Source organism: Telopea speciosissima, chromosome 5 (assembly GCF_018873765.1).
Source record: "Telopea speciosissima isolate NSW1024214 ecotype Mountain lineage chromosome 5, Tspe_v1, whole genome shotgun sequence".
NCBI classification, from domain to species: domain Eukaryota; kingdom Viridiplantae; phylum Streptophyta; class Magnoliopsida; order Proteales; family Proteaceae; genus Telopea; species Telopea speciosissima.
Window position 1 is genome coordinate 46,122,280 of NC_057920.1, and position 22,319 is coordinate 46,144,598.

General features: G+C 39.5%; 1 protein-coding gene across 2 annotated transcripts in view; it reads right to left on the bottom strand.

Annotated features, from left to right (window-relative positions):
* Positions 1 to 1,271: 1,271 nt before the first annotated feature.
* Positions 1,272 to 22,319, bottom strand: part of LOC122661965 (mediator of RNA polymerase II transcription subunit 8) — a 69,538-nt gene continuing 48,490 nt past the window's right edge. For both annotated transcript variants that reach the window (XM_043857492.1, XM_043857491.1), the window contains 3 exons: positions 12,974 to 13,027; positions 1,978 to 2,038; positions 1,272 to 1,691 (listed from right to left, as the gene is read on the bottom strand). In XM_043857492.1, coding sequence (XP_043713427.1) covers positions 1,501 to 1,691; positions 1,978 to 2,038; positions 12,974 to 13,027 — 306 coding nt within the window. In that variant the 3' untranslated portion in view covers positions 1,272 to 1,500. The remainder of the gene's footprint in view (positions 1,692 to 1,977; positions 2,039 to 12,973; positions 13,028 to 22,319) is intronic.

Below are 22,319 nucleotides of genomic sequence, written 5' to 3' on the forward strand. Positions count from 1 at the left end.
ATATTGATGTTGGTTGACACTGTTGGTTATGTATATTGATAATCACACAATCACGTACACACCCCTGCCTGACTGTCGAAGGCTGTACTAGGTGTGTACACCAACCCTACAACACAAACACTTCAAATTCTAACACAAGTACAACCCAAAAGTCCATACCTACAACACAGAATGTACATGGTTTGACAAGTTACCTACATCCACGGAGCAATGCCACTTGGACTTTGTATTTGCTCAATACATTACTTTAGTTGCACCTACAGTTAGGAGCACCCACACCCAAATTTTCCCAGCATGAAACTAAGGGCTTTACAATGCCAGTACAAATAATAGCACCCACTATTAGAGAGCATCTACTCTCAGTGTCCAACATCCACTGAACACCCCATTTTTGAAATAAAGATGGGCTTATAACAGAGTAGAATAGGTCACTCAACATATACCACCTAAACATATACCACCCAACTCTAGCATACCATTACTGGCAAGAAATTGAAACAACTATAGTGAAGAGAATGCTTACAACCCTTGTTCTGTATCAACCCTAGTATCCTGAGGTGAAACTGACACTCCTAGAAATCACTGGATCTTCAACTAACTCCATAGCAGAGGGAGTTGAATCTTCAAGTACAATCAAGGTTGGGACAACCTCTTTGTCATCTTCTTGCTCTCCTTTGAAAACCTTCAATCAATGGAACATAGATGTACTCCAACCACCTTTAAAACATTCCCATGAAGCTTCCGATTTCAAAGAAAGAAGGTGCAAATATCATACCAAACACCTTTCAAAATTGAAATCACACCCCCTCAAATAATTCTTTCGAAATCACATCAAAGAGAGCCTTAGCGAAAAGGCAAGGGCTATTTTAACCTAAGGTGCATTCTAATTTTCTACACAATGGATCATATGCATACACATAAGAGTATGGAGCATTGCTCCCCCTATGAATTACGTTGTATGCCCCATAAGTAATAGCATAACTACCCTTATCTCTTCCATACTTCTTCACTAAATTTCTCCCCCTTTGTCATCAATAAAAAGAGACATTTTCATTAAAGCAAAGGAAATGGGAAGATAGAACCATATTAGGCACAAGGAATGCTATGAATAAGTATGGGAACCACGCTAAGAAATGAAATCAAAAGGATAAGCAAACATAGACAAGGTGATTCCATTCCACAAACTTCAACCATTTCATTGATAATCCCATTTGAGTACATAATTGAAGTACATCCACCAAAAGGAAAAGACTGTGTGTAATAAAAAGACATAATGCTCTACTTCCAAGATAGTGATGATCTATTAAGACGGGAGATCATCCTCATCATTGGTTGATTAAAAAATGAATCAAACATTTCATTTCCAAATTACAATTTCTCATAGTGGCATTACCTGGTTAGGATAAGAGAAAGCCACTGCTTCAAAATTGCAGTCCTCTTCCAAAAGGTTGAAGCATCAATGAATACATTGACCATTCAAGGCGTCTTCAGGTCGTCATGTTACTGTTGGCCTTGCTGTCTCTGTTGGAAATTGGGATTCTGCGATGCATTCTGCAGGGCTACTGAACCAGGCTGCAGATTCTGAGCATTGCCTGGCATATTTCCAAATCCACTTTGAACACCATGCTGCTGCTGCTGTTGCTGCTGCATCGGCATCATGTTACTTGGATTCCCCACCCCCATGTTAAACACTGCAATTAAGAGTAACAAGTCCATTTAACCAGGGAAATGTTGCATCCATGTTTAAATTCTTGATCCGAATGAAATTGCTTTATTTTGAACAATCACAGTGCTGGCTAACCATCAAAATCATGAGCCAAGAGATAGGTCAAGGGCAGGTAAAGCACATGATCTTCCTTTCTGCGATTTTTTCCCCCTTTTTCTTAAGGTTCTTTTTAAATATCATGCAGAACTGAATGCATACAGAGAGTCTAGAAAAAGATGAGAAAGATAAACGTAAGGATCTAATATGCATACTTGGGTCATTTAGGATTTGGGATGCATGACTTCGCTGAGCATGACCACCAGATAGCCCAAACTGTTTACAGTAAGTAGATTGTTAGTACATAAATCAAGTTATAATAGAAAAGTGTCAGTGGCACATCTCAGTAACATAAACCATAATATTGAAAACCAGAGCACCATACCACGAGGGTCGTTTCAATGTTTGACTGACTAATTAATTATTGCTCAAATAAAAAAAAATAAAAAAAAAAGAATTCACCAAAATCAAATGATGGTTCAACCCACTGGTCTGATTACCAAAATAAAAATTGATTTTTTCCAGTCTTGATAAGTTCCAAAAAGATAACCCTTCTTAGAAATTAGCACTGCCAGAGCACTGGACTGCTGGATTCTGGTTTGCCTCCATTTGACTGGCAGGCCATTCTTGTCCCAAAATTATGATCAGTTGAGAATCCATTCAATATAAATCTATGATTTGATTCAATATGGGTGCAAAGGGCATGCTGAACCATTTTAAATTAACTGGAGATTGATTAACACTTGATACCCACCCCAAGTTGTGATGGGTTGAAAATCCTCTGGTAACAATTGAATATTTGAACAGTTACTGAAAGGAGACTGCACATATTGGAAATTTTGACATTTGGAACCCCTACAAATGATGGTCCTATGATAAATATAAACTCCAAAAATAAAAAAATCTCTCTCTAGTTTTAATTATAACATCATGAGTTCAGCTTGTAAAAACCAACAAACTCAGGCATACACAGGAAATTTTTAACTTTAATGGATTCTTCAAAAACAGAGAATGAAAAGAACAGATCAATTCTAAATGAGAGCCTACGGGAGGCCAACAGAAAAATGGAGAAAAGAACAACCAAACAAATACCATGGAAAGAAATATCTCCAGCCAAGCTATACTCATAAGAGGAAGGACAAAGCCAATTCAAAATTACAGCACATCTGGAGTCATGATCCAGCACAAACATAGAGCCAGCCCTAGAAATTGGATAATTAAATTGCAAACCAAGCTACCCCCGTCATCTGATGCAACCTAACTACTGAACCAGTAAGCTGATATTCAGCCCATCGATCAATGGTAAGCTATCTTGCATCTTATCCTATCAAAACATCAATAAGACAAGGATTACACAAATGCATCAGTGCTTGTACTTATGTTAGTTGCCTAGCTTCAGAACACTTTAAGTCAAGAAGAGAGATGGGAATGGGTTCTGCCAGGAACTATTCTCTTCCCCATTCTATTCATTTCCTATTTAATGTGTTGTCCACTCATCCCATGTGCATCAAGAGCTCTAAGTTCTAGCTTTTCGTAGATTTTAATATGAAATTGTCTACTTTAGTTTGTTATTTCTTAACTCATTGCATAAAAGCAATTAGAAAATAGTTAGAAAATCAAATTCCACAAGGATAAAAAGTTAACCCCCCAGTTCAAGAACAAAAACTGGATTTTTGGCGGTAGGTGAAATTTTCAACTTTATAATGCTGAGGTTTTTCTCAAACCTAAAAATTCCATAAATCTCAAAATGGTAAAATATTGTTAAAAACCAAAGGAGCGGTAAATATTCATTTGTTTTAATACCTAAACAACTATTTTCATTCAAAGTGATTATGACAGCATTTGCGCACAACAAATAAAGTTTCACCGGAACATAACTCTATCAATATAAATCGGATTTAAGCAATCTTAGAATTGTAATTAACATGTTGATACATTGTTTTTTCGAACCCCGAGCTTGTAGTCCTCATTTGAATGTGGATTCAATTGGATGAATCTGTCAAGTCAAGGTCAACGTACGTAGCAGCAAGGATGGTGCATTGCCTATTTCTCGTTCTCGCTCAGGAGCGGTGCAAAGCACACCTCTTTCGTAGAGGCAAGGGCGTTTAGCAGTCATGTTGAGTCTGTTCAAGGGGGAGCCCTCTTATCTATCAATGTAAGGATCTCCGTGCGTGGCGTGTTAAGGCGTGCAAGCCACAGATCTACGACCACCCTGGGTAAGGCTTTTCTTGCTGCTAGTGTGCCGCGTTAGCGCAGTAGATCGATTGCTCCCTGAGCGCTAGCTGATCGTAGACCACCGTTGCACGTGAGCACGCTTATAAGTTGCGTGCTAGTGCACTTTCGCTTTCGAGCCTCTGCCTTCTGGTTAATGCATGTAGAGAGCATAGATCGGGCTGGAGCCCAATGGGAGAGCAAGCTCACATCATATAATGACTTGGAACACGGGGATGGATGGGAACACATTGATCAATCAATCATTTAGGAGAAAATAAGATCAGGTTACGATAGAAAGTATTGGGGCAGAGGGATTTTGATGCAAGCTCTAAGATTCTTAAATCTGATTTATATTGAAAGAATATGTTCCGGTCAAACTTTATTTGGTGCACGAATGTTGTCAAAATCTCTCTAAATGAAAATATTTTTCAGGTATCAAAACAAATGATTATTTTACCGCTCCTTTGGTTTTTAGCAATGTTTTACCATATTAATATTTATGTAATTTTTAGATTTGAGAAAAAACTAAGCATTAGAAAGCTGAAAATTTCACCTACAATTCAAAATCCAGTTTTTGTTCTTAAACTAGGGGGTTGACTTTTTATCATTCTGAAATTTGATTTTCTAACTATTTTTATTGGATTCAAATGGGAGGGTTTATTTTTGAATAATATCTTAAGTAAATGAAAACATTTACTCAAATAATATTTGGCAAATAAGAGCCATCCCCATTTAGTTGGGATAAGGCTTAGTTGTCGTTGATATTTGGCATATAAGATGTTTCAACCAGGTTCAAGTCAAAACTCCCAAGTTTCGATAGGGATAAGTGAATTTATATGGGTGATTCAGGTCAAAACTTGTGAAACTACCGAAATATGGCTGAAATATGTCAAAATCTGTCAAAACGAGGTAAAAATTGGTACCGGATATCAGCTACGTCTCGGTTTCTTGTGAAACCAAGATTTAGAACCATGCTCCCTAGTACAAAATTACCTTTGTGGTATCTTAAGACTCCACCTCAAGCTGGAGCATATACATCACTTATACCAAGCTTTAAACATCCTTTCCGGAAAGCAAGACTGAACAAAGGCTTGGTAAACATATCACCCTATTAATCTTTTGAAGAAACAAACGAAATATCAATCAACTTCCTCATTACTGCATCATTCACAAAGTAACAATCAACTTCAATATGTACGTTCCTTCATGAAACAGCGTATTGCTAGCAATACAGATAGCAACTTGATTATTACAGAACATCTTCATAGGTTTATCAACTTAAAAACGCAAATCTTAAAGCAATGATTTCAACGACATCAACTCGGCTACCATATAAGTCATAGCTATATATGAGCCTCACCACTTCACCTAGCCATGGTTGTTTGCTTCTTACTCCTCCATGTGACAGGATTGTCACCAACAAATGTACAGTAAACTTATGGTAGATTTCCTATCACCATCAATATTGGCTCAGTCCGCATCAGAATAACCAACCACATCAATATGCCGATAAGACCGGTAGATAAGGCCTTTTTCTAGAGCACACTTAAGATACCATATTATTTGAAACCCTTGAGATACCATAATATTTGACACGCTGCCTCCCAATGAATCTTCTTAGGTGATTCCACAAACCGACCGATGACTCCAACAACATAGAAATGCCAGGTCAAGTAACCGAAAGGTAGATAAGTTTCCCTACTAATCTCTTGTAACGGTGTTTGTCATCAAAGTCCTCTCCAACATCAATCCCAAACTTTTGGAGTAGATCCATAGGAGAATCAACTAGTTTGGAAGCAAGCATACTAGTCTTAAATAAAAGATCTAACACATATTTCTTCTGTAACAGACTAATCCCTTTTTCACTACAAAGCACTACAATACCAAGAAAAAACCTGAGGGCACCCAAGTCTTCTATCTGGAAATGTTGCTGTAAGAAAGATTTCACCTTTGTAATCCCAGATGCATCATCTCTAGATATGATAATAACATCGACACATACAACCAATATAATCACCCTAGAGCTCTGACGATGAACAAACACAAAATGATCAAAATAGCAATTTGAAAACCCACACTGAGTAACAATCTAACTGAATTTATCGAACTAAGCCCTAGGGACTCTTTGAGGACATAAATTGACTTGTGCAACTTACAAATTCGTCGAGCATTCTTCCCCTAAGCAAGATACCTTGGAGGTTGCTCCATATATACCTCATGTAAATCACCATATAAGAAAGCATTCTTGATATCCAATTGATATAAGGGTCAATCATAATTCACAGCTAAAGAAATAAGAACACAAACTAAATATAACCGAACAACAAGAGAGAAATTCCAAAAGTAATCCACACCATAAATCTGAGTATTACCTTTTGCAACGAACTAGGCTCTTATCTGTTCTACGGAACCATCAGGATTACATTGAATAGTACATACCCAACAACACCGCACAAGATCTTTACTTGGAGGCAAATCCACCAGATTCTCTGTCTTTCGAGAGATTAAGGCGTTCATTTCAACATTCATAGCTACATTCCACCCAGGATGAGACAAAACCTCACCATAGGTTTTAGGAATAGAGTGGTAGACATAGAAAATGCAAAGTTATGGGAGGGAGATGAGAAAAGGAAACAAAATTACCAATAGGATAAACAGTCATGGAAATCTGGATGCAAGAATGGGTACCTTTGCGAAGAGCCACAAGTCATCAAGAGACAAGGAGGAAGTAGGAACTTCAGCTGAAGGAGCAAATTGTGTGGTGGGCAGTGAAGCAGGAGTAATTGAATCTAATTGTATTGTCTTCTTACACCGCTGACACACTTTGAGTGGTGCAAGTGTAGTAGTTGTTGGAGCCAAGGTTCAAGATCTCGTCTCGTCTCGCCATTTCGGGTAGGTTGAGATTTTCGAAATTTTGCCGAAATATTGTATTTTTTCTGCCATATTTCGGCAGTCCATCTCGATGGATTTTTGGCCATATTAAGGCCTGATACTTCATGTACACCCTTATTTAAGCTAAATACACACATTAAACCTTCATATTGCAAAAAAGTGAACTCAAAGTGGTGTTTTGGGTTTGCACCGTTGATTGACAGTATATGGTCGGACCCTGATGTATAAATACTTAAATACACATTGTATAAGTACTAAAAGACATAATAACAAATTTAAACAAAGTAATGAAACAAAAATAAAGTCAAATGTAACCTTTAGTTTAAACTTTAAACTCATAAAGTCATAAGTGCATAAGTTCATAAGTCATAACTCATAAACTCCATAAAAGTCATTAGTTCAATACTCAATAGTCAATACACAAAGTCACAACTCACAACTATCATAAAACAAATCCTAGTAATATTGCTATGCCTGCCTGGATCGACCCCACTCATGCTCCGTTGGAGTCGACGTCCATTGCTCTCTGTCTAAAGGACATATGTGGACCACGGTATAGTTTCGAAGAAGAAACGAGTGTAGTCATCCACAATTGCCATGTAAATCCTGAAATATCCCAAAATATCATGAAATTTTGCCGAAATTTCTACTTTTTTCATTTCGTATGGTCATTTCGTCTCGGTAGTGTCGAGATTTCCGAAATATGCCGATATATCGGAGATATTTCGCGAAATCTTGAACCATGGTTGGAGCATCATCAAAAGGTACAAGGGTAGGAATAGGAGAGAAAAACACATTTGATAGCCTTGGGAGATAAGTTATCAACTTGTGGTCGCAAATTATGAACAAAACATGTGCATCCAAAAACCTGAGGCAGCAAAGAGAATAAAAGGGAATTTGGAAAAGCAATAAAAATAGGGGATTGGTTATCAAGGACCGATGAGGGCATTTGGTTGATCAAAAACATACTGTTAACACAACATCACACCAAAACTGTTTTGGAACGTGCATATGAATCATTAAAGACAAAGTAACTTCCAATAAATGTATGTTTTTCCTTTCAGCCACCTCATTTTGTTGAGGTGTATAAGAACAACTTGTTTGATGAATCAAGCCATGATCAGAACAAAAGGCAGAAATTTCACGCTAAATCTATTTAAGTGCATTATCAGAATGAAAAACTTTAATGGAAACATTAAACTGAGTCTTTATTTAATTGTAAAAACTTAAAAAACAGAGAGAAATTCTAAATAAACTTTCAATAGATACAACCATGTCAATCGGGAAATATCGTCTACAAAAGTGACAAAAATAGAAGGAATTCTAGATACACTACAAGGGGGGAAAAAAAAAAAAAAAAAAAAAAGGAAGACCGATGATACTTCCCGTGCTAACATTCTTCACATTCGAGACGAGACACAAACTAGTAGCTTGGAACCATATGTTGAAGTTTTGAGAAAGATAAGTGTCCCAAACGAATGGAACTAAATCTCGGTCAAAACTGACCGAAATCTCCGAGTTGTCTCAGTTTCGGGCCTGGCCGAAACGAAACCCATGGTTGAAACCCAGTGTTGAAACCTCGAAATGAGATCCGACATGTCTCAGTTTTGTGCCTGACCGAAACCAGGTCCAAAACCGAGATCTCAATCCTTGCCCAAACGGAAGTGCCATTGAATAGGAGAAACACCATCGTATGTAATAGTTGCAGCAGTAAGAGCCCAGTACAGTCAATGTAGTATAGCCCCTCCTGCCCAAGCCTTCCACCAATCGTCCTCTTTGTTTGAGGATCCTAAAAAACACAATAAGAGGGATAGAATGTGATAGACTAGTTTAGAAACTTTGTGACTTGATTAACAGATAAAAGCTTTAAAGGTAATTGAGGCATATGAAGGACAGAAGACAAGGAAGGGCATGGATGAGGTAGGAGAAACAATACCATGACCTCACCTGAGTAGAGGACCCATTAGCAAGTATTACAGGAGAATTATTGTGAATTCTATACAAAGGAAACAAATGTGACATACCAGTCATATGAGGAGAAGCACCAGAATCAATTACACAAGGAGTGGGAGACGTAGAAGCATGGTTCAAAATCTCGCGATATTTCGCCGAAATATCGCTTAATTTCGTATATCTCGAGCTTACCGAGATGCGAAATCAGGTCGAAATGAAAAATACCATATTTCGTCGATATCTCGTGAGATATCGTGAGATATCGACGATATCTCGTGAGATATCGACAATATCTCAATATCTCGTGAGATATCGTGAAATATGGTATTTTGGCTTAAAGTGTCACGTGAAGGAGGGCTTTAATACAATATTTCGCAAATTTCGGTCCATATTTCGACCGAGAGCTGCATTTGCTAAGGAATTTCAGTCTTTTGCCTATTCTTCCACTCTTCCAAGCTCTCATCCAACACTCTAGCCATTGTTCAAGCACATTGTTGTCGGATTTTAGCGGTAAACTCATCGGAGGGTCATCTAAGCTCATCATCCAAGCTTTTTTCCACTATTTAAGGTAAATTCTATTCCTCTAAAACTATTTTTTGAAAAGACTGTACAAATTTTGTTGGATGGTGATGATATTAATATATGTTGAACAGGAGGCCGATCTATAGCCTCACGGTGTCGAAATTTTTTTCCATATGTATTTTTTTTTTTTTTTTCTGGTTTTAAAAATTCATTTTCCTACAATTAAAACAGGAAATAATTAGGGTAATATGACTTAGATGGTAATGAATTAAATATATGTTAGACACCAATGGCCGATCTACGGCTTCACGGTGTCGGATTTATTTTTCTGCTCTTAAATAATTATTTTAATTTTCGCACATACCACTCCATTGGCATCGGATTATGGTGCATCACAACCTTACGATGGATATAGATATGGATCATCATCATATGGGCGGTTTAGTGGGGTAGGGGACTATGACTACGTCCGTCCCGAGGGACATCTTGGATCATCTTTTGTAAATAACATCTTTGCATACCCTAGCGGACCTAACTACCAACCTCACCAGCCATACATGCGCCAATGCCATCGCCTCTTGCGCGGCGCCAACATCATATCACGGTGGATCATCTTCTTCACTTTGGATCGATTGGTAACCCTAGTTTATATCCTAGGATAGGTTACCTACGTATGTTGATGATTCCATTTACGTGACACTTGTGGATGACTACACTCGTTTCTTCTCCGATTCTATACCGTGGTCCACATATGTCCTTCAACAGAGAGCAATGGACGTCGACTCGGCCGAGGCATGAGTGGGATTGATCCGGGAGGCACAGCAACTACTATTAGCAGTTTAGCACTTGTAATTTGTAACTTAAGTTGTGATTTCATTGATCTATGAACTTGTGAGTTGTGACTTGCGAGTTGCGAGTCTTGTGACTTACTAACTTTGACACTTAGTGTATTACCTTTAAGGCTTTAAGCGAGTTATTGAATATTATGGAGTTTATGAGAATCATGGCACTCATCAATGTGTATTGGCTTTAACTTGATATGTGATGAAGTTAAATACTATTATTAAATATTAACGCCTAATCTATGTGTATTTAACTATTTATACATTGGTGTATGTATGTCAATCAAGTGCAAGCCCAAAACACCAATTGAATTCACATTTTTACAATTTTATGGTTTAAATGTGTTTATTAAGCTAAATAAGGCTGTCCATGAAGTTTCGGCCTAGATATGCCAAAAACCCCGAGATGGACCCGAAATATTGCAGAAAAATGCAATATTTCGGTCATATTCAGATATCTCGGATATTTCGGATATCTCGGTAGGGAGATACCGATATATCGCGAGATATAGTACTATGCATAAAGCGAAGCGCAAATGTACTCGTGGAGGAAGTAGTCTTGGATGACTCAAGATTCTAAAGTCGTTTAAGTATCTGATTGTAACCGTCCCGAGATACAGATCCTGATAAAGAAGCTTCAGATGAAGAAGCAAGTTTGGTGTCGCCAAACGACACCTTTTCAGTATTACCATCTGACACTGTTGAAGTAGCTAATTGTTGAGCCCATTCTAGTTTACAATGTTTAGCCCAACATGTCTCAACAGAATGATTAGGTTTGCCACAAAAAGTAAACTATCTGAAAGGCTTGTCTACCTATTGTCTACCACATCCACATGTACCACGGCCTCGTCCTCCCCTTGAGCCTAGACCTCTCCCAGAAAAACTAGAACCACGACCAGCTACAAAAGCAGAACTTTCGCTAGAAGAGGGTGATACATCAGCTCTCAAGGGAGAAATAAGGCGTTGAAGACGAGAGGTCTCATTCAGAGACGACACCTTCCTAGGAAGCAACTGGCTCTTCATTGACTGAAATTCAGAATTTAATCTGGCTAAATAACTTTGTAACTTGGAACTCAGCCCGTTGAATCTTCAATTGTTCCAGATCAGTAGTAAGAGGTTGATTGACATTGAGCTCCTCCCACATTCCCTTAAAGGCACTATAGTACTCATTCAAGGATTTGTGGATTTGTCCCCCTGCTTGAAGTTAAACATTTTGACATAACGATCACAAATCCGAGACAAATTCTTTTCGTGAGAGACGCTTTCCTTCAAGTTATCCCAAACTCCTTTGGCAGTGGTGTGGAACATAACACTTGCTGCAATGGCTGGGTCCATATTGTTCCACAGCCAAATAAGAAGTGTGTCGTTCTCATGCATCATCTCCTCATATTCTTTAGGATCAGAAGAAGGTGGCGTGTCAGATTTGAGATACATCACATCTTACCCTTAGCATTGATATAGACCTTAACTGCCTAGGTCCATAACAAATAGTTTGACACTCCATTGAGTTTGATAGTAGTAGTTTGGACATTAACATTGTCCATGGTAGGTTTGGGATCAGCCATCATGCACAGCAGCAGTAACACCAATAATCATAAGATTCAAATCAACAATTAAGGCAGCCAACAGAGAAACCAATAAGGCCAGGTAAGATCACCTCTGGCCAGCAGACAACAATGGACCAAAACTCAATGGAAACACTGATACTCTCCAAATCTGTAAATAAATAGAAGACCAATAGGGAATGTAAACCCCTCAATATCACAGTTATTTGATGAAGATCCAGAAACCAGCAACAAAAAGATTCAAATCTGAAGTTGAAAAACCTAAAATTTGGGAGATTCCAAATTGCAGCAGATCGGCAGATCAGATGAACTCCAAATTAAGGTCGAAGGACCTTCTAAATGAGGGTAATAATACTTAGAACAGAAAGGAAATCTAATGGCCAGATTCTAATTTAATTGCAGAAATCGATTCTGCAAAAAACTCTCCAAAAAACAGAGTATCGCAAGTGATGTTCTTTGTGAATAGTAGATACTGATAGCAGTCTCAAGGAGGAGAATTAACCTTAGTAAAAAAAAACTCAGATAAAATCAAGGGTCTGAAACGAATCTTTCATAGATCAGAATCTGTAAATAACCCATAAACAGGATACCACCAGTGTTTAAGGAATGATTATAGCAGTGTAGATCGACCCTAGCATTCAAACAGCTACATAGATCTCCTTAGCAGGAACTCTTCTCTATGTAGATGGCATGTATACGAAAGAAACCCCTAGTTTTTCATTGATATAAACTAGGTTTTCATCATAGAAAATTGCAGCAATAGGTGGCTGCACACCACAAGAAAAAAAAACCTAAGTAGGGTCTCTCATAGCAAAGAAGGTGAAGATGGCAAACATTGATTAAACCCGCTCTGATACCATGAAGCAATATCAAATAGGGAAAACCAGTGGAAGCACAAGAAGAGAAAGAGAGTCACAGTCCAAGAGAAGATAACTGGCTCATGGTTCTGGTTAGGATACCATACCGTGAGACTCCAATCGTATTTATAGTTTTAAAAAAAAGTACACAGAGACAAGTATACCCCTACTACACTGTTCTAGACTAAAGACCAGAAATAAACCACAAAACCTGCTCCCAAGTATAGAAATACCCTTGTGGTATCTTAACAATAGTAAATTGGAATCCCAAGTAACCATTTTCTGATAAAAGCAAAGAGAATATGAACTAATAAAGTAATCCCCCTTTAACATTTATGACTCCGAATAATCATACAGAACACTGACCTGCACTCGAGGCAAATGTGATTGTGATGACATTGTAGCAGAAATGTTTGATATCTGAAATAGAATACAGAAAAAGAAGAAAGAAAGAGATTAAGACACCACAAATCTTTCTGATTATGACAAAAGTTTCAACCCAGACTAAGTTCTCCACAAAAAAAAAAAAAAACCTCTAATGAATTTCCCTAGCATGGAGTAGTCATGCATAGTAAAGTTGATATGACACACTACCTGGATCATCCCCCGCCCCCTTAAAAAATTGAAAACAGTAATACATGATGCATCATAGTTCTCATAGCGGAGGCCTTGGCGCCATGGCAATATTTACCTTGATACCTTGGCAATACCCTGATGCCCATACAAAGAGGGGTACTAGAGGAGCTTGTATGCAAAATAATAATTTTTTTTTTCTAGATGACCTTGTATGCAAAGTATTAAATTTTCTTTTTCTTTTAGTTTGATATATATAGTGGATATATATGCAAAATATAAGGACTTCGGCGTAAAATAGGAATTATTTCAATGCAGCCACATAAACTCTGTTTTAATGTTCTACTGTTATGGAACTTTGTTTTCAATGCTTTTGTTGTAACAGGCTCAATTATAAAGCCTAAAAATTTAGTCCAAAGGGGTACATGAATTTTATTTTTGGTATTAACTCTTTTCCTAATTCCATTAATTCCATTAGGAGTTTGAAAGTCAAAGTGGTTCTGGTCCTAGTTTCATTAGGATTTTGGTGCAGCCTTTAAACTCTAATCCTAGATTTGGACTTGGGATTCGAAAGGTTGTTCGCAAGACCCAGGATGAGGCAACCACAAGGGGAAACATCAAACAACAAAGGATAAACAAAGAAACAGAAATAATAAAGAACAAACTCAGATCAGATTAGATATCAGATGTGACAGAATAGGAAGAGAATATCAGAATGAAGGAAGAGAGTATGTCCTGATCAGAGAATAAGTAAGAAGCATGGTTCGACGTCTCGGTTTCAGACCTGGTTTTGGCCAGGCAGAAAACCGAGTTGGGCCGAGATCTTGAGTTGGTGCATTTGTTTTGGTTGAACTCGTTGCTTGGTTCGGTGGGTTTTTGACCTAGTTAGGTCATGAAACTTGGTATACAACCTATTTTGGACCATTTAAACACAATGGCAGTATCAGATTTTGAAAAATCAAAGTCCAAATAGGAGTTTGACTTTGGACCCTAGGTAGGTAGGCGACGACGTACACGGTCACTACTAAGCCCTATTCTACACATAATTTAGTAGTAGAAAGAATACAATTAATGTAAAACAACTTAAATAAGCATTAGGAATGTAAAAATGTAAAATACATCAATCTTATTAATCGATGTTTCCACAAGTTTCTTGGAGTAATTTGGCGATTTTCCATCAAAAAATGGGAAGAGAGATCAATTTTTGGAAGTCCACAGCTTTTCCCACCGAGATGACCGAGACCTATCGAAATCTTGATTGGTCTGGATTGAGATAAGCACCTTTTATAACTGGGTTTGGTCTGGTTTCGGTCAAACCGAGATCTCGACCGAGACACGAAATCTCAGTAAAGTCGATGTCTTTTAGTTATGTCGTATAAGATCTCATCTTGGACCTTCAAAAACGAGATATTACCGAGATCTCGGCGAGACCTCCTTCCATGGTAAGAAGTAGAAAAAGAATCAGACCTCCTAAATCTTAGATTGCTTGCTGAACCATGCAGGAACCAAGGCTCTGCAATAGATATTAGAAAGAAACTAGAAAAGAGGAGAGAGATAAGAGAAGAGAAGAGAAAATCAATAAGGTCAGAGGGAGAAGAGACAGCGGGCGCACATTTCAAATTTAAGAAGTTACTGTAACTTAGGACTCTCCAAAATTAAAAAGCCCAGATAATAGAAACTTTCTTGGGGGGGGGGGGGGACTTTCTATTCCAGCCATTACAAATAAAACCCAAAGACCTAAAAGCCTGCAACCATAAGACCATAAAATAGCCTTTATTTTTAACCTGAAATGAATTAGATACTGTTCATGAGTACTGTTTATAGGCTCAAAACAGTTTCTTCTCCTTATTATTTCCCTAATCTCTTCTATTTTTAGAAACCCTATTCAACCCCACCCTTTCTCCCAGCACCTTTCCTTCTGTTCAGCCTTAAAAAATCCACAACCCCAGGCTGTGCTACATCATCTTTCCCAAACATAATCTTGAATTGATTGGAGAAGTGGGGCATCTTCCATTTCTTCTCGATGTTGACAGAGACACCACTGGATGATGAATGCCGGGAGCAACGTCAAAAGAGGAAATGGAAGCTAGAACAGGTATATACTTTAGCACTCCCCCTCAAGCTGGAGCATACAAGTCACACATGCCCAGACTAAAACTCTCGACACGGGTTTTCCGTCCATCTGAGAATTAATGTATACAGGCTTCAAATGTTGAGTCATCTCTTTTGTTGGTTTCTCAAAGATAACCCCTGGCTGAGCCTTTGCAGAAACGCTGCTGCACATTAACTGACCGAGCCACATCGGCCATCACCACTTGTTTTTGACTGGGCAAAGCTTCTTGCCGAACGCTCTCTAATTGGTTCACGGCCGTTTGAGTAACATCCTGATTGTCAATCTCAACACCAGTAATTTCTGGACCACCTGTTTCTTCCTCAACCTCTTCGTCCAACTCAAAAATTTGTCCAGGTTCCGACTGGAAAATCTTTGGAAGGATGTAAACCACATTAATTGGAACATCAACAGGAACTGATCCAATTAACATCTTCACATATCGGTCGAAGTCACTGTCATCAATGAACTGTTGTTGAGAGTACTCAGACGTACTTTTAAGAGGCGAAGAATCCGGAGTAACTTTTTGTTACCTCAAAACTCCTTGCCTCAGACTTTCCTTCGAGGACTTAGTTTTACTAACCATCTTTTGGGGCTCTCTTTGAAGTTCCCCTTCCTGCATTTGGCTCTTGACTTCCTCCTGGATTTGACCCTCCTTTTGATGACGAGCTGTAGCTTATTGCCTCTGCCATCGCCTCTTCTGAGTTTTGGTCATGACTACTCCCTCATCAAAGGGAAACTTTGGATGCCTTGCAACATTCCAGCGTTAATTCTCTTCTGTGTTTTGGTTATGACTACTCCTCTTTGTTCTTCAATCTTGGGCCGCACCATGCGGCATTGTTAATACCGGTCTTATTTTGCAAGGAGTTCTCAGATTGAACCCCTTTTTGGTAATGGTTATAACCGACTTCAATCGGTCAGAGGATATAACTAGTGGCCTTGTTATGTGATCCTTAACCGATGGACATATCATCGGTCTATTGTTGTAACTTTTCACTGGCAAACGAGAAGTGTCGTCTCCTAACGGCTTCTGGTGTAAATATATTCAATTGTAGTACTCCGATCTTCTTGGAGAATGCCTCTCTTGTAGCATCCTTTGTCAGTCGTATGACCGAACGTGTGATTCTTTTCCCGGCTAACCCTTGAATCAAAGGCAATATCCTCCTATAGCTCATGGCCACATACGTTCTTTTGTTTCCAGATGGGTCCTGTATCATGGACCACATTATCTTGCGGCTTCTGATCTTCGTAAAGCCACTTGCAATGGGTACAAACCCCCTATCGAAAGTTTTGTTCTTGCTCTTTTTCGGTCTGACTGACCGTTACTTTCCCTTCTGCATGTTGTTGGAGATGTTCTAAGGCAACAATTGGGTTTCCTATTTTTGGCTGATGTAGCTTTGACAAATCTTCATCAACCATATTGGCAAATGGAAAAGGGTCCTTGTCTACCAACATGACTCCTTTGTCCTTGTCTGGAAATTTCAAACAGCCATCACTAATTGCTTTCTGCAATGCCATCCGTAAAACAATACAATTGTTAGTATGATGAGTAAATAAATTGTGCCACTTACAGTATCTCTCGTCCTTAATTTTGTCCAAAGGAGGAATCCGATGTCCCTCTGATAATTTGATTTGCTTGTCCTCAAGCAGATGATCAAATATCGACTCAGCCTTGGTTATGTCATAGGAATATCTATTCCTAGGATCGAAACATTTAGCCTGCATCTTTCTGGGTGGCATACCTGGCTTTGAACGTTCATCATAACGGGTTAATGCCTTACATATGTAAGGTTTGCCTGAGACAATCTCGGCAATACTGACTTCAACTTCACAATCATCGTCACTGGAGCCAAGGTCGGTGTAATTGATCAATTTTCGTTCTCCTGAACTCATTATTACTGTCATAATTTGGTTGTTTATCATAAATGCCTAAGGATGAAGCTTTCCGTTGCTCTTCTCTAAGAAGGATTTCATAACTTGTGGCTTGGGTCACAGGCTGACTAAGATCAACAAATTCTTGGGCGGCAAAACGCTTCCTTAACTCGAAAGCTAACCCACCAAGAGCCATCTTGGCATACTCATTTTCCTATAAAATGGTAGGACCCTTGTATCGTGCCAATTTAAACCTATTAACAAACCTCTCCACTGATTCATTAGGCAGTTGGCACATCCTGGCCAGATCTGCCACAGATACTATGGGTTCTGTTTGGTAGAACTAAGCATGGAATCGATCTTCCATTTCTCTCCAATTCTGAACAGAATTGACTGGCAGGTTGATGTACCATGTAAAGGCTGACCCGGTCAAAGAATTTGGGAAAAGCCTTAGCTTCATGATATCCTTTGCCCCAGAATTTCCACATTGGACCGTGAACCAAGCTATATGTTCAATGGTTGACATATTATCTTCTCCTGAGAATTTTGTAAACTCAAGATTCTTAAGATTTCAACCAAAATCAATCAAGTCCAGATGTTTAGGATAGAGTTCCTGTAGACTGGCCTTGTTGTTGGTCTAAACAAAGGATTTATTTGCTCATAAATCAGTCGAGTCAATTCTCCTTGGTCTACAAATACCTGATTGGCCGGATTAGATTGATCCAAAATAAGATTCCGTTCATGCAAATCAGCCTGTCCTGCTGGAGGAAGATTTTGGCCCAAGTATGGTCATTCTTGTTCTGGCAAATTAAGTGGTGGAACATTTGTTCTTTGATAAAAACTATTGTTCCTTCGTCTGTCAGCATTTCCGATCTGGGTGACGAATTTCTCCTGGTTTCCATGACCACCTGCCATCTGCACTACTGGCACGGCATGTGGATTTTGGGAAGTCGTGCCTCTAACTAATCCATTACTTCCTTTTGGCTGAGTAGAAGTGCCAATATGGTCAGTTTGGTTAACTGGCTTAAGCTAGAAGTTTGGGTAAAAGGAACTTGACTCACATGTAGTTGGCTCCAATGTTAAAACGGGCCTTTTGCCCATTATATGATTGCGTTACTGCGGCAACTTGTTGCCGTATATCTTCAGTTGCGGGACGAGGACATCCCTGCAACGCAGTAATCAACTGTTGGGTCACGTCACTCGCTGATCCGTTACCAGGCGACGTTGCCCCTAGTTGCTCATCATCTTCCAATCTGATTTCTGTTGAGTCAAACACTTGAACTCCATCAGAATTCCTCACAGTTCTCCTTGTGTTCATCAATATTCCGAGTGTCCCACCAGGCGTGCCAAAATGTTTCCACCAAATTTTCGGTCGCAAGACCGTTGCCAGTTGACGGTTCTGTTGTGATCTACTCCAGGTGACAATGGATTGCTCTCCTGCCTTGGTATTCCAAGGACTTTTACTATTCAGAAGAACAAGAAGAAAACGATAGAACACAGGAGGAGGACTGGAATTATGTTAATAGTTTCAACAAATGATAAGAAATACATAACAGGAGGCCTCAAAGAGAGATTACACTTGAGAAACTACTCTACTCTAAATTACCCCTACTCCTAACAAAAGATAAAGTGCTGTTTTGTTGATTTTGTTAAAGATCCCTTCTCCTCCTTTTGTTGTGTTATTTATACTTGGACGGTTCTTGGAACTGTTTTCCCATGTTCTCTAATGGGTAGTTATAACTTCTTCTATTAACCGATCAAAACCTACTATATAAGGGTTTAGGGAATCGGTCATAATTGTCCCAAATATTACGTCCAAGCCAAATAAGACCTGACCTTGTCACTGCCAAGCAGCCCTCATGAAGATAGATATTCACAAGGCTTTTGACTCTCTAAGATGGGACTTTATTTTCAATGTGATGAATAAGATGGGCTTTCCCCCTGCTTTTATTCACTGGATCCATATTTGCATCTCCACTACAAGGCTCTCGGTTCTAGTCAATGGCAGCCCAGCTGGTTACTTCTCAACCTCAAAAGGAATCAGACAAGGGTGCCCCTCTCCCCTTACATCTTCACTTTGACTCTAGAAGTTCTTTCAAGAGGCATTCAAATATGCACGAACCAGAATCTTATTTCTCCCATTCCGAAGTGCAAAGCCCTCAAGCTCTCCCACTTAGCTTTTGCTATCGACCTCATGATCGTCTCAAAAGCCTCCATCAGTTCCTTTGAAACCATTATGGCTTGTCTGCATCGCTTCAAATTGATCTCGGGGCTGTGCATCAACTCTTCTAAATCCCTTCTCTTCCTTGCTGGGGTTCCTGATCAAGACAGAGCAGCCCTCATCGAGAAAGTGGGCTTTCCTGTTGGCCAGCTCCCTGTCAACTACTTGGGGCTCCCTCTGATTCCTGCTAGACTCTCAGCCTACCACTGCACTCCTATGCTAGACCTCATCAGGAAAAGATTTCAACTCTGGAAAGGAAAGCTTCTATCTTATGCAGGTCGCCTAGTTCTTATCAAGTCAGTGCTGGAATCTTCTTACATCTACTGGTCGGGTATTTATGGATTGCCTCATTCCACTATCAAGGCCTTAGAAGCCCTTATGGCCTCCTTCCTTTGGAAGGGCACTGACTCCTCTAGATTCCTTCACCCAATCAGCTGGGCTTCAATCTGCCTCCCAAAAGAAGAGGGTGGCTTGGGCATCCGAAGAATCAAGGAGGTTACCTTGGCTGGCATAATCAAATTGATTTGGAAGATAGCCTAAAAAAAAAGAAGTATTTGGGTTGATTGGATCTACTCAAGGCACCTTCAGCAAGACTCTATTTGGACTGTCTCCCCTTCCACTGATGCCTCTTGGGTCTGGCGGAAGATCTTAGCCACTCATCCCCTTGTTCAAGGAGCTATAGGCTCCCGCATTGGTGATGGTTCCACTACTTCCCTCTGGCTGTATTACTGGCATCCTATGGACATCCTTCTTCATCTAGTTAGCCCCAGAGTTATCTACAGTTCAGGCATCTCCAGAAATGCTAAGGTGGCTGATATCCTTGACCCCTCTGGTTGCAACCCGCCTCCTTCTTCGCATCAGGCTCTTACCAACATTTGGTCTACTCTACCATACATCAATCTTGGGAGAGCTGATTGTGTCTTGTGGTCGCACTCCAAGACGGGTACCTTCTCTGCCAAAGCTGCCTGGGATCATATTCGCATCAAAAGTCCCCCTGTTCCATGGAGAAAGCTTCTTTGGTTCAAGCATCACATCCCCCGCCACTGCTTCACTGCCTGGAGAGCACTCTCCAACTGCCTTCCAACTCAGTCCTTCCTTCGCCATCGCCAGATTGCTGCTTCTCCTTCATGCTGCCTTTGTTGGAACAATATAGAAGACACTGAGCACCTTTTCTTTGCTTGTCCCTTCTCCTTGGCTATTTGGGAGGGGATCTTAGCAAAATGCTGGCCTAGACGTCGTAGAATTCTGCCATTCAAAAGAGAGTGGCTTTGGATTGAGAAGTCTTTTGCTGGTCCTTCTTGGTGCGACACGGTGGGTAAACTAGCTTTTTGTGCCGTCATCAATCACATCTGGATGGAGCGAAACCTCAGGAAATGGACCACCAAATCTCGTACTCACCAGCAGATTTGGGACTCCATTTCTTTTGAAATCAAAGCTCGCATATCTTCAGCTCCTCCCTCTTTTTGTAATGACACCCCGAGGAACAGGCTTATTGTTGTCTCCTGGGGTTTGGCCTCTATTTCTCTCCGGCCCTCTCCGACTTGAGGAGCTGGTTTTCTTTTTCTTTCTTGTCACTCCCTAAGGGAGCTTCTGTATCTTTTCTCTTGGTAATGAAATTTTTTATTCACCCAAAAAAAAAAAAGACCTGACCTTGTCTTCAAACCGTTCTGGGCCCAAACCTGGTTGGTCCTTCTTCTTTGACCGAAATTAGGGTACAAACACTAGTTCCAGTAAAAGTAGTTATTTGAAGACTTATAATGTAGGAAGGGAAACTCTACAAAATCAACTATAAAAAAACGAATGCCAGTTCCAGCAAAACTAGTCATTTGAAGGCTTATGATGTAGGATGGGAGACACCACAAAATCAACTATGTACAGGGGCCTCATCAATTCCCATCCTTATTGAAGAATGTAGGTTAAATCCTTGGGTGAACAAAATGTTTATCTAAGAAAATAAAAATGTAGGGTGAATCATGGAAGGTTGGCTGGGGACTTGAGTTGGAAACATAAGTTATAGATTGAGACTAGAAGGGAAGGCTGCGTACATTTGCCCCTCCCAAATCCTGCAGTAGCGGAAGCCTCGTGCACTGGGACACTCTTTTTTATTGAGACTAGAAAGGGAAATTCAAGAAATAGGGGTTCAAGGCTTGGATTTCATAACTTGAAACATGTGCATTGAATAGGAAACGAGTTGCAGAGATGAGAACTAATTTCTTTCTAGGCCTATGAAGTGCATATGGATCGTGATGGTTTCTTGAGAAAAAATGGGTTTCTTATAGGAGAAACACCAAGGGACAACGGTTTAAAGGGGTGGATGGGCATTCATCTCGTTTTGAAAGTAACAACAAATGCTGAGTGTATATATTCAGGATGATTGATTCGATGGGGGTTTGGTTTCCTGGAATGGCTGGACGTGCAGGCTTTTAGCAACATGTGAGGAAATAAAAAGGCAAATTAAAACATAAGAAAGAAGAACCTAGGAATCCATGTTCACAGTCACAGCAACAGAAATTTGGGCTTCAAGTTCCATTCATTCTTTACTCTAAACATTAAGATACAGCCATTTACATTGACTTGAATCAACTCCTTCCTACAATATGACTTGAAATTAGTTAATTCTAATTACAATTCAAACTAAAATCTGAAATGCCGGTCATCCAGATAAAATAACTCCATTAAAAGCCAAAAGATAACCCCATGGCTAGAACCAATTTCACTCTCACTGAATTCTAGTTAATTACAATACTAATCCAAATATTTGAAGAATTAAGTAGAAATCAAATAACAGACTACTGAATCTTTTGCAAATCTACTTTACCACCCCTTACCAACCAATTAAGTATGTTAAACCAACACATACACGACACGACCCCATGGACACGACCAACGAATATGTCCAAAAAATAAATCATTTAAATAGCTCCTGCCCACGGAAA